At 38.0% G+C, this 16,542-nt stretch overlaps 1 protein-coding gene across 10 annotated transcripts in view; it reads left to right on the top strand.

The window, feature by feature from the left end:
* GRB14 (growth factor receptor bound protein 14) overlaps nucleotides 1-16,542 on the top strand; it is a 68,175-nt gene that overhangs the window by 34,255 nt on the left and 17,378 nt on the right. For 8 of the 10 annotated variants that reach the window (XM_046943817.1, XM_046943819.1, XM_046943818.1 and 5 more), the window contains 3 exons: nucleotides 6,900-7,056; nucleotides 13,070-13,191; nucleotides 15,080-15,154. In XM_046943817.1, the coding sequence (XP_046799773.1) occupies nucleotides 6,900-7,056; nucleotides 13,070-13,191; nucleotides 15,080-15,154 (354 nt within the window). Of the gene's footprint in view, nucleotides 1-1,470; nucleotides 5,369-6,023; nucleotides 6,244-6,899; nucleotides 7,057-13,069; nucleotides 13,192-15,079; nucleotides 15,155-16,542 lie in introns of those variants that run through there. The other 2 variants (XM_040703586.2, XM_040703582.2) reach the window with 2 other exon arrangements.

Genomic DNA, 16,542 nt, shown 5'->3' on the forward strand with positions numbered 1-16,542 from the left:
TCACCTTGCAAGACAGAGATATGGCTGATTATTAATCTTTTTACAACTTTTGGGACTGTAACTTACTCAGTAACAGATAAGTATGTACAACGTTTATTTCTGTTCACATGATAGAACAGATCCCTTCTCCTTTAGGTGACTACTTCCTTTTTTTTTGGTATTTACTGTCCTTGTTTTTTCTGTGTGGAGTCTTGACTTACCTCCAGTGTCTTTAGGTGGTTCTCCCAGGTCTTCACTGTATGTCTTATGTTGTACAAAGTGTTCAACTTCCCTTTAAAACTTTTGATAGTGCTATTGTAAAAGCTGGTAATTTCATTTCGTGTTTCTTCTAAAGTGTCCAATCTTCCTTCCTTGTCTGTTTTTTATCATATTTCTGTTGTATATCTCAAGAAGAAAGCAAGGTATTTCAGAACTTCAGAGCTACAGGATAGAAAATTTTGCTGGCAGTATTTTAAAATTTTCCTCCCCAAAGTTGTTAGAAATACAGGGAGTCCATGCTCGATAGAGATGTAAATCTTATGTTTGTATCACCTATGCTACTATCTGTATGTTTTTCTGCCTCTTGAAGCTATAATCTGCTTCAAGTAAGAAGTCTGGATTCCACGTGACCAGTATTTCACGTGAATTTTTTTGTGGGTAACATAGTAGAACTCAGATGTGCTGCCTTCTCATGTGTACAGGCTTGCAGGTAATTATCCCTAGTCACTGAGTGACAGTTCTTGCCCTCCCAGTACACATTTACTGGTCTGCACAGAAATCATGCAGCGCGTTATGAACCATCCTTCAGAAGAGAGATTCACAAGCTTGAAGACCACAAATTTGGATTTGCATGCCTAAAATACTCATGAACTCTCTGTTTGTTTTGTCTGTGCTTCATTTCTTTGCATCTCTGCCTCACAGGGACATTTACAGGACAAATTTTTGAAAGCTCTTGCAGCAAGAGAGAAAATAGTTGCTTTGCAACAAGCAGCTACATCTTATAGCTGTGCATTTTTTCATAAGTTTTTTTTAAATGGCAGATGTAGATTTCTGCAAACTGTAGGAATCCTTTCAGCCTAGAAATTCTCCTTTTGGATGAATGCTGGAAGCTGGCTTATTAATTGCACGCTGGGATATTTGAGAAGAAAGCCTTACATTCATGTAGTTAACTTTACCAAAAGCTTTTTTTCCCCTTTTTTTCTTTCTAGCTAGTTATGAGTTAATCTGCTCTTAAATACTTTTATGAATTCAGAATTTCCTGGCTGTCTTAAAAGAGAGGTCTCTAAAAACATATTGCTAGAAGTCATGAAATAGTTTAAAATGCTAGAAATGTCCTAGTGCTTCCTTTGTAGTTCAAATGAACTTCAAATTCCCCTGCCCTCTGCCAAGATACATAAGTGGGAGAAACAAAGAAACGAAACCAAACAAAAATATTATCTAGCAGGGGGCAAGGTTAGAGGATGGAGACCAAATACTTCAGACAAATAGCCTGACAGAAGTTAGCAGGAACTCTGGGGAAGTCCAGCACCCTGGAAGATAACTCTTGGGGGCCTGATTTTGCATACAGTAACTGTGCATCTGATAGAAATTTGACTGAATTTTTTTATGTAAGTATCAAATATACAATTATTTATTGGGGAAAAATGTGAAAATTACAAGCTCAAATTAGATACTCGTGGCTTTATTTATAAAAGTGGCTTGATATTTGACCGTCCATTGTCTTAATGGCTATCCAGGAGTAATCAGAATCCTGTAACTGTCAGGTCATTTGATGAAGGCACCCAAATGCAGACTCCATGTGTTCTACACTTCTTTTTCTGCTGGATCTACCTGGCCTTTTTCACACATTAGGACAGAGAGTTTGAAATTTGAAACTGCTCAATATAGGGTATGGTCTTTCCATATGTTTATGTCATTTCTGCAGACTGGAACTTCCAGAACAGATGGCTTGAAAATTCTGAAGAATCAGACTTGGACACTGTCTTAAAAGTCTATGAAACATGTTACTTAATTATTGTAGTGGGAAAGTTGGTTCAGTGTGGAAGAAAACTTGAGAGACTAGAGTCCAGCCTTTTTTTGCTCATTCCACACAGATTGCTTTTTATGCCTTTTTACTTATACCTCCTTCTTTTAAGCAGTTTCTGATTTCTTTTTCTTCTGATTTTCTACTATAACAGTGTCTTCTTTCCCTTCTCTTTGTTAAATCATAAGTTCAATTTTGAAACTTTTATTCTACATTCTGAGTTAAGATGATGAGTGAAATAGAATAATATATTTTATTTTGAAGCAAAATTTCTTAGCAATAGAATATTTGGAGAAATTAAAGATGAACTGCACATACTTCTGGGAATTTGGCTGACTTTTAAAATACTGAAAAATGGAAAGAAGATGCATAGGAAAGTTATACTTCCTTGCCTAGTCCTGTGGGCAATGAAAATTACTGATGCTTGTCCTGCGCAGATTCATACTTTCCTCTTTTAAGATCTTGGGGTTGCTAGTTTCTTACTGCTAGTGGCTTAAATCGAAAGTATTTAGATTTTCTTCTTATTTTTTTTCTGGCATTGGAAAGGGCTAAAATCACTGTGTTTGTGAATTAGACAGGAAAGACAATATGAGCATGACTGAGGCAGCCTCTTTTTTTCTTGCAGTCTGCTAGTTGAGGGAAATTGCATAGCTGGTTTTAGGAGTAAGCTTTAGAGTGTATGGTAATGACAATGGTAATATTAGCTTGCTCTCAAATAGCAGCTCTTTTCCTGTGTGCTACTCTCTGAGAAAATTTTTAGGGAAAAAAGAAAGAGAGAGAGGATGACTGGCTAACCTCGTGTAATGATAACTGCTAATAAAAATAAAGTAGTATCCGCTCAAGCATTCTTATCTTTATAGGAGGTTAACATAATTGCATCTCTAGCATAGTCTTTTAAGTCTTGAATCATCATCTACTTTTTGGAAGAGAAGAATTTATTGCAATATGTTTGCAAGGAAAAATGGGAAGTTGATTTGATCCTTTTTCATGTGTTTCACTCCCTTTGGAACAAGTACATTCCTAGCAAATCTTACACTTGACACAGCAGAAAATGTGGACTGAGCAACTTTTTCTAATTAAAATCCCTCTAATGTTACTCTAAATGTTGAGATTTACACTATCACATCCAATTCATTAAACTAAAACTGCAAAAAAAATTCAGAAGGTTCTTTTAGGTAACTGCCCGTTGTCTCCTGCTGTATTTGAATCCTTTGCCAGGAAGGGAAAAATTGCAAAGCATTTGTATTTTACAACGTAGCACATGCCATAGCTGTGAGCTGAGGTGATCAGTTGTCCAAGACTTGCACAGGATTTATATCCCTATACTGAGAAACTTAAGTGAGAAAACTCTCAAAGAATACAATCTCTTCTATTTTGTTGTTGTTTTGTTTTGTTTTAGCTGTGCTGCTGTAGTCCAAGGCCACCTCCAAGGCTTTCCTTTCCCCAAGCTGAATGGCTGCAGGCACCTCATTATCATGACTTGTGTTGCTGTCTTCAGCATTTTAAAAAGTCTTTTTCTATTTCTCCAGCAATAAGAATCTAGTCATTTGCACTGCTACTCTTAACCCTTACAGAAAGAGTTTCTCTAAAAACCATCCATCAGGGGCCTCAGCATGGGTTATACGTGCTCTTGCTGTAAAACAACCCCAACACCTAACTTGATGAGGACTTGGAGAAAACCGTAGTTGCTGATGTGTACTGGCAGTTTCTGTAGCCAGTGTACCAATGTGATTTCTCATACTGGCGTAGCTCAAAGTATGTGGAGAAATATCTAGAAAGTCACTTCAATCTTATTTTCCCCTTCCATGGTGTCACTCCTTTCTGGCACTTTAGGCTATAAATTTCTTTAAGATTCATCCTGACACAGATTTATCGGTGAGACTAATGAAGCTTTAGTACTTTCCAGAGTAGGACATGCTGTAGTCTGGGAGGCTGTTTTGTCTACTCAACTGTACAGCCCACCACCCCATTCACAGTGTACCCAGCCATACTTTTGAATCCTTGTAAATACTGCAGGAATTTATATACTTCATGCTGATTTATCCTTAATTGCAGACCACAGTTTCTGTGTGTCTGGCATTAAGCTGTTGCATATGAGTTAAGACCATGTTGCCAGCAGACTGCGTTGTTACCAGTCCAACTTGTTTAGTGGCAGGAATGCTGCCAAAGCCTGCAAATCTAATAAAACCAACCATAGCCATCAGCCATAGTAGTTTTGCTAGTATTGATCCTTAATTTAATATTGTGAGTTGTTTTTGCCCTTTCTATTAAATGTAAGTACTTGGCTGTAGCTTAGGCTGCTGGTGACTTTGGATTGACTTTCTCTGAGGCCTGTTTTCTCTAGAGGACTCTGCTTTGAGCATGTCGATTCATGATCAGAGAGATTTTCACCACTTCATAAGTGTCATGGCAAGGATGGCTGAACCCCACGTGGAAATCGTGAGCTGTTAGCTATTTGTTAGCTGAAGTATTAAAGAAAAATATCATGGACTTTGTGCTGATTTTCTGTGCTGGGCCAGAGTTTGAACAGAACTGTTGTATATGTGATTACATAGAGAAAACAATTTTTTGGAGAAGAGTAAGGTGAAGAGAGTAAGTAAACGTGTTTTGATTGGTAAGTGATTTTCAAATGGAGTCCACTTTTCTTGTTCATATGTTAGGACAGCATGGGCGAATAGGTCTGGTTAATTTATTTATTTATTTTGCTATTTAAATTTTTTTGTTATTTAATTTTTTTGTTTAATTTTTTTTAATTAATTTTTGGTGGGGGGTATTTCTGTCATTGGTTGTCATTAGTTCATCTGTCAAGAGCCAGGAAGTACTGTTACAACTCGCAGCTGATTTTTCTACCAACTTTGGCATAAAAAGGATAAGGAGCTGCAGTAACAAATTAGGACAACAGTTTGTGGCTGAGTGTTCCTTCAGTACTTGAAATAAGCATTAGTTTAGTAAGAAAGAAATTCAATCCTGCAATAATGTGCACATTTTTCTTTAACGAACTTAGAACTTAGTGAGAGGTTTTCAAATGTTTTTAGGTTTTTTGAGTGGATTTCAGATAGAACATGTAGCATATTTCAATAGATATGCATTCCAGGGTAAAGTGAATGAACTGCTTAATTTGATTCACTGATTCAGTTTTCTTCAGAGAAGCAAAATAAAACAAACAATATCTAAATTGACACGCCTTCTTTCCAGCAGTTGGTATGCAGTAAAATTTCCTCATCCTTTTGGTTTGGAACTAAGCATAAACAGGTTTAGCCCAAGATTCACCTTTTCAGGAACCTAGTGGATATCCAACTCTTCAGGACTATAAAACATGTACCTATGTTGAATTCTTACTGAAATTTAATAGCCAAAATGACAAAGGTATGTCATGAAAATTTGTATTGTCTCCTTCCCTCCTCCCCCACCAAACATTCTCAATAGAATAAAGAAACTTTTAATCTACTAAGATTAAAAAAAAAAAAAACAACCAAACAAAAACCCAATAATAATTTGTTCTGTGTTTTTTGCACATACGTCTTTCAGAACATTTTGTTTCACTGGTCTCCACGTGGTGGTTGTTTCCCATGACGATATTTTTGATTCTATACCTATGCGTATGTGCAATTTTTTAAGAAACAAAACAAAAACTCATAGCTCTTGGTAGTGACAACATGAAGTTCTGTAGCATCTCCTATTTCTGTTGTCTACAGAACTCTGAGCATCTTGAATCAAATTGCTGTTCTCTTAACTAGCTCTGAACTTCCATAGTTTTGCATTTGTAGAGTCCTTCAGTTTCACTGCTTATCCTTTGCGGTTTCTTTAGCTTATGTAAGAGTATGATGTTTATCACAGAATCGTGGACTGGCCTAGGTTGAAAAGGACCATAAAGATCATCTAGTTTCAACCCCACTGCTATGTGGAGGGTCACCAACCACCAGACCAGGCTGCCCAGAGCCACATCCAGCCTGGCCTTGAATGCCTCCAGGGATAGGGCATCCACAACCTCCTTGGGCAGCCTGTTACAGTGCGTCACCACCCTCTGTGTGAAAAACTTTCTCCTAATGTCTAACCTAAAGCTCCCCTGTCTCAATTTAAGACTGTTCCCCCTTGTCCTGTCACTCTCCACCCTTGTAAACAGCTGTTCCCCCTCCTGTTTATATTCTCTGTTCAAGTACTGGAGGGCCACAGTAAGGTTTCCCCGGAGCCTTCTCTTCTCCAAGCTGAACAAGTCCAGTTTTCTCAACCTTTCTTCACAGGTGAGGTGCTCCAGCCCTCTGATCATCCTAGTGGCCCTCTGGACTTGTTCGGATAGCTCTGCATCTTTGTTGTACTGGGGACCCCAGGCCTGGACGCAGTACTCCAGATGGGGCTTCACAAGAGCCGAGTAGAGGAGGACAATCACCTCTCTCTCCCTGCTGGCCACTCCTCTTTTAATGCAGCCCAGGATATAGTTGGCCTCCTGGGCTGTAAGCACACACTGTTGGCTCGTGTCCAGCTTCTCATCCACGAGGACCCCCAAGTCCTTCTCACTGGGGCTTCTCTCAAGGGGTTCTTCGCCTGGTCTGTATAAATACCTTGGATTGACCTGGCCCAAGAGCAACACTTTGCACTTGGTCTTGTTGAACCTCATAGGGTTCACATGGGCCCAGTTCTCCAGCCTGTTCAGGTCCCTCTGGAGGCTTCCCTTCCCTCCAGTGTATCGGCTGCACCGCTCAGCTTGGTGTCATCTGCAAACTTGCTGAGGGTGCACCATTGTCTATGTCACTGAAAAATGATTATTGATTATTTATCAGTTAATATTATTGATTATTGATTATTTACAGCTCTTGTAAAGTGGATGGACCAATCTTTTCTGTAGATTCTAAACTGAAGATTAAATGTTTGGATATTTCAGCTTTTTTATTTATTGCAGGTAATTAAAGTGTACAGTGAAGATGACAGTAGCAAAGCTTTGGAAATCCCAAGTGATATAACAGCCAGGGATGTATGTCAGCTGTTGATATTGAAGAACCACTATATTGATGACCACAACTGGACACTGTTTGAAGAACTTACTCATACAGGCTTAGGTAAGACGTTCTGTACAACAGTATGACAGTAAATAAAGTTTTTATTTTATTTATTTATTTATTTTTAATCACATAGAGGTGTAATTGTAATACGCTTGGAGAGAAAAAGAGATGAAAGAGTGTGTGTGAATTTGTTCTTGAGGAGGGGATGTTGTTTCTGTTTTCCTTATTTTTTGATAGCATTTCAGTAAGGTGAATTTTGTGACTGTAAACTTGTCTCACACTGCTTCATCTGCATCTGTAAGAGATTTGGAAGACACTGACCATTAAGGTTCTCTTTGCAAATTCTTCCTTGCTCTTCCTTGCTTTTCTTTGGCAGTTCTCCCCCTTTCACTGGTATTTCCTGCTTATCTCTAGCAAGAGGTGGGATATTTTTATTGCAAATAAGATATTTGTTATTCCCAGCATGTCTGAGTGAAATCTCTGACACCAAGGACAGAAAATGGTCACTCTGTGCTATCCTTTTTGGACAGTAGAGCTCAAGTCTTCACAAACCACATCAGAGAAGGCTATCTATTTTTCAATGTAACCAGTTTGGCTAGATTTATTGTGACTTTGAAAGGGTACAGGGAAAAAGCATAACAAAACCACTCTTCTAAACTTACAGTTGCAGATCAGAGAACTATGCTGAAGCGATTTTATGCTCAGTATTCTAAGTTGCTAGAAAAGAAACTCTTTGAATTCCTTCCACACCAGTAGTGCTTTCCTAGTGAGGGAGATATAAAAACAACACACCTCTGTGTGTATTGCACAGATGTACAATTTAAAGATCTAATATGTGGTTTCAGATTATGACTGTAATTTTAACTTCTGGTTTCTGTTCCTTCTTGTAATATATAGAATAATTTTGCAGTATAAAGCACATTAAGGCAAGTTGAATACAGAGAGAATAGGAATGTTTGCAAAGATTTGAAAAATACAGGAGATGGGAAAGCCTGCGCTCAGCAAAAGATGAATTCAGAAGCCTGGTACAAAATGTATTATTAAACTGATACTCTAATCAGATGGCTGTACTTCCTTTCACAGTACTACTGTTCGGGATTCTGTTGTGTTTGGTTTTTGATTGGAAATCACATCAGAAAAATCTAGCAGGATTCATGCCATAAAAATGCATATTTTGAATTTCCTATCACTCAACATTTTCATTTTACTTTTAAGCTCCGCCACTGTGCTAGAGTTACCAAAGCTTTTTCTGCAACCTCACAGGCAGACTCAGAAAATACCACTGCAAAGTGTGGTTTGAGAAGGAAGTCTACGGGGGGGCTTTCTGCATTTTAAAATATGTAGAAAACTCCTTGGATGCCTTAATTCTCTGAAGAGAGCACTGATACCTGCTAACAGCAGTACTGTCAATTCAAAACAAAAATAAAGAAATAAACATAAAAACGTGTTTTAAACATATTAGTAAACCCTCTCACTGCATATGTATCTGACTGAATCTGCATGAGTCTGAACTCATACGTTTATGTAAAATAAGCTTGACTGTGAATCTCAAACTGTATTGTGTTTAACAGTCATATTTTAAAGATGAGCTACAGAAGCTGAAAGTGGTTTTTGCCCTTTTCTGCTCCTTTATCCCATGAAGACAGCCACAAACGTTTTTCTTTTTCTTTTCCTTTTCCTTTTTTTTTTTTTTTTTTCATGCTTTATAACATTTCAAAGATATTTATAACCTTTTGCACGGAATGTATCAGTTGTGAGATGCTTCCAGCTCAGAGTAAGGTCAGACTTAAATCTGAGTCGAGACTGTAAATGACTGACTGCTACAGAAGAGGGAGTATAAAAATGGCTTTAGACAGCACTGCTATAGAAATACTAGAAGTGTTTTCTGTAATTTATAGTGTGACTGCTGTTTAAGTAGTGTGTAGAAACTGTTGAAGAACTCATTTTTGACAAAGTATGCCAGAGTAACAGTGGCACTGCTTGTCCAGGTTCGTGTATTTGCATAGTATGCTGTCAGATGGCACCTTTTGCTTCAATCTGAATGATTTACTGGGGGATTTCAGTATCAAATCATTAGTGAAATTGTTTTTCCCATGACTGTGGAGCTCTTGTGGTAGCTGGCGAGCCGGTGTGCAGTCCTGCATTCACCTGGCAGTCCAGCTGCTTTGGGCATAATTTTGGAAAGAAGTGAAACGCTGATTTCGGAAGGAATTGTATTGCCTTGATGGTGAGAATGGGGATTCAACACTACTGGCCAAGGAGAGGAACAACCTGGAGAGGAGATACCTTTGCTTCTTTTTATAATACTGAGTAATAGTGGAATTATAGTCATGAACCCGATTTTTTGTTTGAAAGGTTTTGCAGGGTGATCTTGATTTCCATTAAGCAGTGGATGAGTAGCGTGAACAAATATTTATCAAATGGTGCTCTAGTTTTGAACTGCCTGCTATTTATTATTCCCTGGTAAGTTTTAACCATGGAAATGTGGACAGCCCTTTTCTGCTCCCAAGTTAAATGAATGTGTTTGGGTTTGGAAAGGAGAAATACCGTGAGCGAGTGTGTCAGTGCAAATTCCAGTATGAAGAGATTAATAATTAATTCACCGATTAGCAAACATTTTCTTTAACATCTAACAGCTGTCTGAGTGCTGTTGAACTAGATAGGATTGAGATAGGATCTCAGTGAGCTGAGCACAGCGTTCTGCTTGTAATCAAGATAGACATTAATTACATCACCGAAGCGCGTCCTCATCTGTGCGCAGAGATATCTGCATGTGAAGGTTAGAAAAGAAGGAAGAAAGTTAGGCCCAACAGAGAGCACAGCCCCGCCGCCCGCGTGGAGGCGCCGGGGCCTCCGCGGCCTCCGCGGCCTCGGGGCGTTGCGGTGCCGCTCGCCGCTGCCGCGCCCCTTCTGGCCGCCGGGTGTCGCCCGCGCTCCGCTCAGCGCCGCTCCGGAGCGGGCGGCAGCCGCGGCTTGTGGTTCGGTGCCCGTGGAGCCGTTACTGTAGCGCTGTACATGGCGTGATTGGGGCGCGGTGCTCCGGCAGATGGCCTTGTAGTCCAGGAGATTGAATTCAAAGGTGCCGTACTCCTCCGCTTCGCCTAGGACTGCTGGAGGCAGCCGGGGCGTGCCTTGAATGAGCCGTGTCGTACCTTGGGGCTCCGAATCCCACCTCCGTTGCCATTCCCTGTGCAGGGCAGGCTGTGGAAAAAGCGAGCTCTGTTTCCATAGCTGTTTCCTTCTGCAAAGAGAGTACTCTTTACCCTGATTTTTTATTTTTTATTTTATTCATTTTCCAGCGAGGATATTGTGAAAGTGAGCAGTTTTTCTGTTGCTTTTTTCAACACGTCTTCTGAGGCTCCTCTGGGTAGACCAGAGTCCCTTGGCCGGGCACCTTATAACCGCCTTTCACTTCTGCTCTCCTGCTTGTGTTTGCTGTCTGGGTTCATGTAGGCAGCTTGTGGGAAGGCTTTTGGTTTCCCCAGATGGGAAATCACACAAAGCATTACCTATGCAATAGTATGGGGCAAAAGCATTTCTTGCTTATTTTGCTTATCTCACCACCTCCTCCCTCCAGCTGGGTAGCTAGAGTGGAGACCACTTTAAATTTGTTCTGCTGTGCACTTCAGTATTGAATCTTCTTTCATTAAGAAAGTTAAGAAGGATCTTTGTTTAGGACTGTAGCAGGTGATTGTTGTGTTACAGACAGTGAAAATGAAGACACAGCAGAGAGACGAGGAGGAACACTCCAGTCAGTTGGAAGAGAAAATGATCTCGCTAAACCAAAGTGCAGCTTCCTCGTGGCACCATGAGTGATTTGATTGCAGGACTGTGTTTTGGGGTGTACTAACTCAGCGTTTCACTTCCTTGAACAAAATGGGTTGAATGAATTGTAAAATATTCTGTAATGTTACGCCTTAAAAGTAAAGAAACAACAGCATCTTTACCCATCCATTGGGGTGATGCAGAATGTCTTATTTTTATACCAAGAAGTAACTCTTGAGGAAATGGTATTTTCTTAAATGTCACAATGCCAAGCATTCAGGAGTTTTAAATGTCATCCTAGACGAGAGCTTTCTCTGAAAAGAAAAAAAATGTTCTTTTTATGTAAGGTCTTCAATTCTTTAGTGTCTCTCCCCCTTGCAATTGAAGAATGTGTTTTGGAGTAGAACAGCCTGTCCAACCTTTTAAAGTACTCTGCTTTCTTTTGGGGGAGATATTTTTGTGTTTTTTGAATTGCTGCTTGATTGGTTTATTTGCTTCATTTGATCTTTTTACAAAATGCAAGTTTTGTATAGGATCTTTAAACTCCATCTTTATGGGCTTAAAGAATGAGTTAAATTGAATGGAAGTTTAACTTTTCCCTACTTGCTATGTATATCATATGTTTACTTTGCCTTCTGCTAGTAATGAGCTTGATATTTTTGTATTAAGGTAAAATTTACTTTTATGAGCATATTGTCTCTAAACTTGCCAGCTGGAAGCCTCCTGAAGAAGCTTACAGATTTGCAGGCTACAGCAGGCTACTACTTACCGGGCTTCACAGTGTGGAAGCATGACGCAGTGACTGATGAAGGAGGAGGCAAGAGAAGATAGTAAAAGGATGCTATAGTTCAAAGAGGCTTTGTTGTGTTTTTTTTTTTTTAATTTTTGATATTTGAAATTTGAGGTTTATTTTTTTTAGAAGGTTGTGCGTGCTGCACTCTGCCAAACTCTTTGTTTAGCAAGGACCACTTGCAAAAACTTTACCTTTATTATTATGTTAATTTCATGTTACGCCCAATGAAGTTTAAAAACAAACAAATCAAAAATCCCAAACAGCACTAGTTTACCTCCTACCCTGTTTTCTGTTACTGTTTTTAATATGGTTTGAGCAACAGAGCATCAGAATTCACTTAAAGTGTATCATAAATCTCTTATGATAATGAAATGAAGTCTGGGAAATGTGATCAGAATATTGCGTGAGTTGCATGATTTTTATAATATATATATAATATTATAATTGCCTTTTCCCGTTGAAAGAATGATCAGAATTGGATGTCAAAACTCCATAATTGGCAGGAAGAAATACATTTTGTTCTTAAACCTACACTATGAACAGCCTCATTGCATTACTCAGAGTATGCAGCCCTTAAACTTGCACAGCACATCTACAGGAAGGTTCTTAGATTATGTCTTACCTTAAGTGCATATGATACTGCTTTATAATTGAAAAATTCCATCAACAGTATGTGCTGCAGGAGCAATCTAAAATGGTGAGAACAGTGATTCTGACCTCCTGTTCTCCTCCAGTATGCTCATAAAGTACAAACAACCGAACTGTCTTTTCTTCTGTTCCCTTTTACCTGCTGCGAAACCAAACTGCACATTTTTAGGACTCACTTAGTAGACTTTAGATTTCTGTTTTGTTTTCCTTTTAGTTTTTCATGGCTTTTACCCTTTTCTTGAACGCTAGTGCTACACCTGCTAAAGTTCTCAGTATCCCTGGCTTGTGCAAAAGCATTAACATGCTGAAATGCCCTGCGTGCATCTGCAGTTTTAGAAATGCTTCAGAACATCACATGGCCCAAGGAAGAAAGCATCTTTTCCATGTTGTGGACAGTTGGCAGTTTATGAATGCTGCATTAGAGAAAGAGGTGTCAGAAAGACATTCCCGATGTTGCAGGCAGCGTGAACAGAGATGAGTTGTTGAGATGATCTCCTGCCCTGGGCAGCATGTGGCAGGAGCTGCCTGCATTCTGTTGCATGGAACATGTGGATTGGTTAGCATAATGGTACTGACCCTGTGTACAAGAATCACAAACCAATGGAAACAAACAAGAAAAACAACCACAACATGAACTACCTCAGACATTGAAGCTGAGCCCAATTCAGTGGGAGTGGAACAATAAGTTGGTGTAACATGGACCTAATTAATGGACTGTGTTCAGATTACTTGTTTAATGTTTTGTAACATACGTTATTTTAATTATCTGATCTCTGTGTTTTCATGTTTTGCTGTTGTGCTCTTAGGTGCAGATTATGTGCTGGATTAATATCATTATGATATATATATATTTTTTTTTTATAGAAAGACCTATAGAAGACCATGAATTAGTGATGGAAGTCCAGTCAAACTGGGGGATGGAAGAGGAAAACAAATTTTATTTCAGAAAAAATTATGCCAAATATGAATTTTTTAAAAATCCAGTGGTAAGTCATAACACCTTATATGTGAAGTGGTGTACTTGCTGTTCCTGCAAAATAGCATTTTCTGTTACGTACAGGTAGACTGTACAGCTGTTAGTGTAATGTGAATCTAAAGGAGTAATATGGAAGGTGTATAATGAGCATAAGAATATACTGCAATGTATGTAGGTGTTGGCCAATAACTTTATTGCAGTTGTAAAATATATGATGTATTTTTGGGGGAGAGGTGCAAAGTGAGAGACATGGACCTTCCTTGAAATTTGCGCACAGACCTATGGCAGGATGATAATTTTTTGAAGTTGAGTGAAGTGTCCATCATGCGGCAACAAAATATAAAGTATAAAATGAAGCAGAACAAGGAGGGGCATCTGTAGAAAAGATTATTTTATTTTTAAAGTGAAAATTGAATGTTATGGCCCAGCACTGCCCAATGGCAGCCTTTCTGAGCTGCAGCTAAATGGCAACTGACACAAAAGGCCACGAGCAGCCATAACCTATTAGGAGTAAGTGAAAGTGAAGTGAAAGTTAGTGTTTATTAGGAATGGAAAGGGAGCAGAGACAACTTGTAACTCAGAGACGTGGCAAAGGTTAACACTGTTGATTCATTCCTTGCTTGATGGCAAAGGCCATGGAAGCAGTCGTGGCGTAGAAGGAGAAGCTCACCAACTGGTTACTCACATGCATGGTGTATTTGGACCACTCCTAATGCTAACTCTTACATGACCAGCTTGTTTCAGATGTCAAAGGGAGAAATAGCAAACAAGAATGAGTAGCTAAAAAGTGAAAAGTGGAAGGGAACTTTAATTATGTAACTGAAAAGGTAAATATTGAGACAGCAAAATATAGAAGAGATTTGAGGGTATTTTCTTGTTCCATGTGTGTTTCTCAGGAGAAATTGTGTATTTCCATATCAAACAGATATCATTGTACTATTGAAAAATTCTAAGCTGCAGTTAGAGAAGCTTTCAAAGAGTAAATATGTGTGTATTGGTTAACCAGTGAACAGAACCTGCTGTGAAGCATGGCAAGCATGCAGCTGTGAATACCACTAGCAGCTGTGCCTAATCGAAGCCCTTGCTGTTCCTGTTGAGTTGTTGTTAGTGCTGTGGTACCGAGTGTAGCAAGAATGCTTTATTAGAAATGAGTTAATATGAATTAACCCTAACAGTAGTTCAGCTTTATTAAAAATGAAAATCAGTGCACACTGGGTGGTCAAGGGAGTGTTAGCTTCAAAACCTCCCAAGCCTTGAGAAAACTCTACTAGTAATGGTAAGTCTCTTCAGGTTCATACCTGCATGGTTATATTGAACCTCAGCACCTGTAGGTCTGTGCCATAAACTACTGCTGGTGCTTCCATTGATAATGAAATTGGCACTTTCTTAAATGTGGACTTTTTAACCTCTCCGTATTTGTGCAGTCACGTTTCAGTATTGATTCTTATTCATATAATTCCAAGTAGACAATTCAAAACAAAACCCAAAAAACATGAAAGGACTTGTTCTCTCTTAACAGGAGTTATAAAATATTTTACGAAGATTCTAGTGTAATAAAAATAATAGAAAAAAGCATGTTTTCCAGCATGTTGGTGTGTATCATCCCTACTTTGTAGCATGTTGAAGCCCCTGGCAAGTCTTATTTGTCAACAGCAGTAGAAATTACTACTAGAAAAGCACTGAGGACCAGGTACAGCAATATGACTTGCACTGCTGTGTGAAACCCACTTGCTTTTTCTCACATTTCTAAGTTATTCAACAAATAATACATACATAGGCTGTCACACATTTAGGAAGGATGCTAATGTAAGCTTTTTTTTTTTTTAAACATCCAAAAGAGAAACAAAGTTTAATATTTATTTTTTACAGAACTTTAATACAAATTATTGTCATTGCAGAGCTTTTTTCCTGATCATATGATATCTTTTTCAAGTGAGACCAATGCAACTGTAAAACACTCTGGGATATTACAGGTATGTAACCTTTAGAGGAGATGAACCATATATTTTGGAATTCACAGTTATCTATATTGGGTGAGCATAGCTCTTTGTCACTGTGAAATCTGTTGGTAGGTTTTGTGTAACTCAAAACATGGTTAATGACTTATTTTCCTTAGGAAGTATGAAGTATCCCTTCCAGACAGTTATTATATGCCTATACTTGGAAATTGGCACATTCTTTCAGAATCAAATATCACAAAAATGGATAAAATGCAGTAAAGAATAGTGGTTAGTACCTGTGTTGAATTTTTCAGGTAAAACAGTTTTCTTGAAAGATTGTAGTGCTGAAATAATTATCACATACAGCAGCACAACAGTAGAATACTGAGCAATTGGTAATGTGATACAAATGGATATAAAAAAGAGTTAAATGGTTGAACTTAATGAGTAGAAAATTTAGACTGACTAGTATGATTTGTTAGCTTGATGGCTACTGTAACCTTACAAAAAAAAAATGGTAGGTCACTCAGTGTTAGTCATCTTTTAAGTGGACACAAGATTTTAATTTACAGTGGGAATAATTTCACAGAATGACCATATCAGGGATCATCATCTTACTTCTGAAAGAGGGGAAAAATGAGTAATAAAGGTGGAAACATACACATCACTCTTGTTTGCTTGTCACTAGGAAATTTAATTAATAGAAGAACTTTCACTGGTCTTAAGACAACAACCCTGTGTGTGAGTTTTGGGGATAAAGAATGATTGGAAAGGCAACATAAGAAGAGAGATTTTAAGGTAGAACTAAAAGTAATATGGAAATAAAAAGATATTTTTGTGCATCTATACAACACATTCTACCAGTAAATGAAAAACATTAAAGAACTAAATTTCATGGCATTCATCTGTACTAAATAGTTATATCCTTATATATATTTTTGCTAGTATATATCTATTTGCTAGTATTCTCTTATTTATGCATTAATATATGCATATGTATATAATATAAAATATTTTATATTTATATATGTATTATAATATTAATGTATAAAAAAGAGGATGCTAGCAAATAGATAACCCCCAAATGTAGTTTAAAAAGTTCCACATAAAATGTAATTGATGCATACTGTGTTATATAAATCATTTTTATGAATTTAAATAAAAATTTTATAACATCAAAAGATGCTGCATATCTGATAAAAATTGATTCACTTTTCCTGTTTACATAGCAAATAGATTGTGTAGTTTAATGCAAGCATTTAATTTAGTCATTGAATCTTGTCCCCTTTATTGTCAGAATTTTTTTTTTTTTTTGCTTGCAAACAATCTCATATTTTAGTATTTTAAGATGAAACTGTTTGCCATTCATACCCTTGCACAGAACCTCTTTCAGCCCTCAGAGTAGAACATATGTGATATGT

Source organism: Gallus gallus, chromosome 7 (assembly GCF_016699485.2).
Source record: "Gallus gallus isolate bGalGal1 chromosome 7, bGalGal1.mat.broiler.GRCg7b, whole genome shotgun sequence".
NCBI lineage: Eukaryota > Metazoa > Chordata > Aves > Galliformes > Phasianidae > Gallus > Gallus gallus.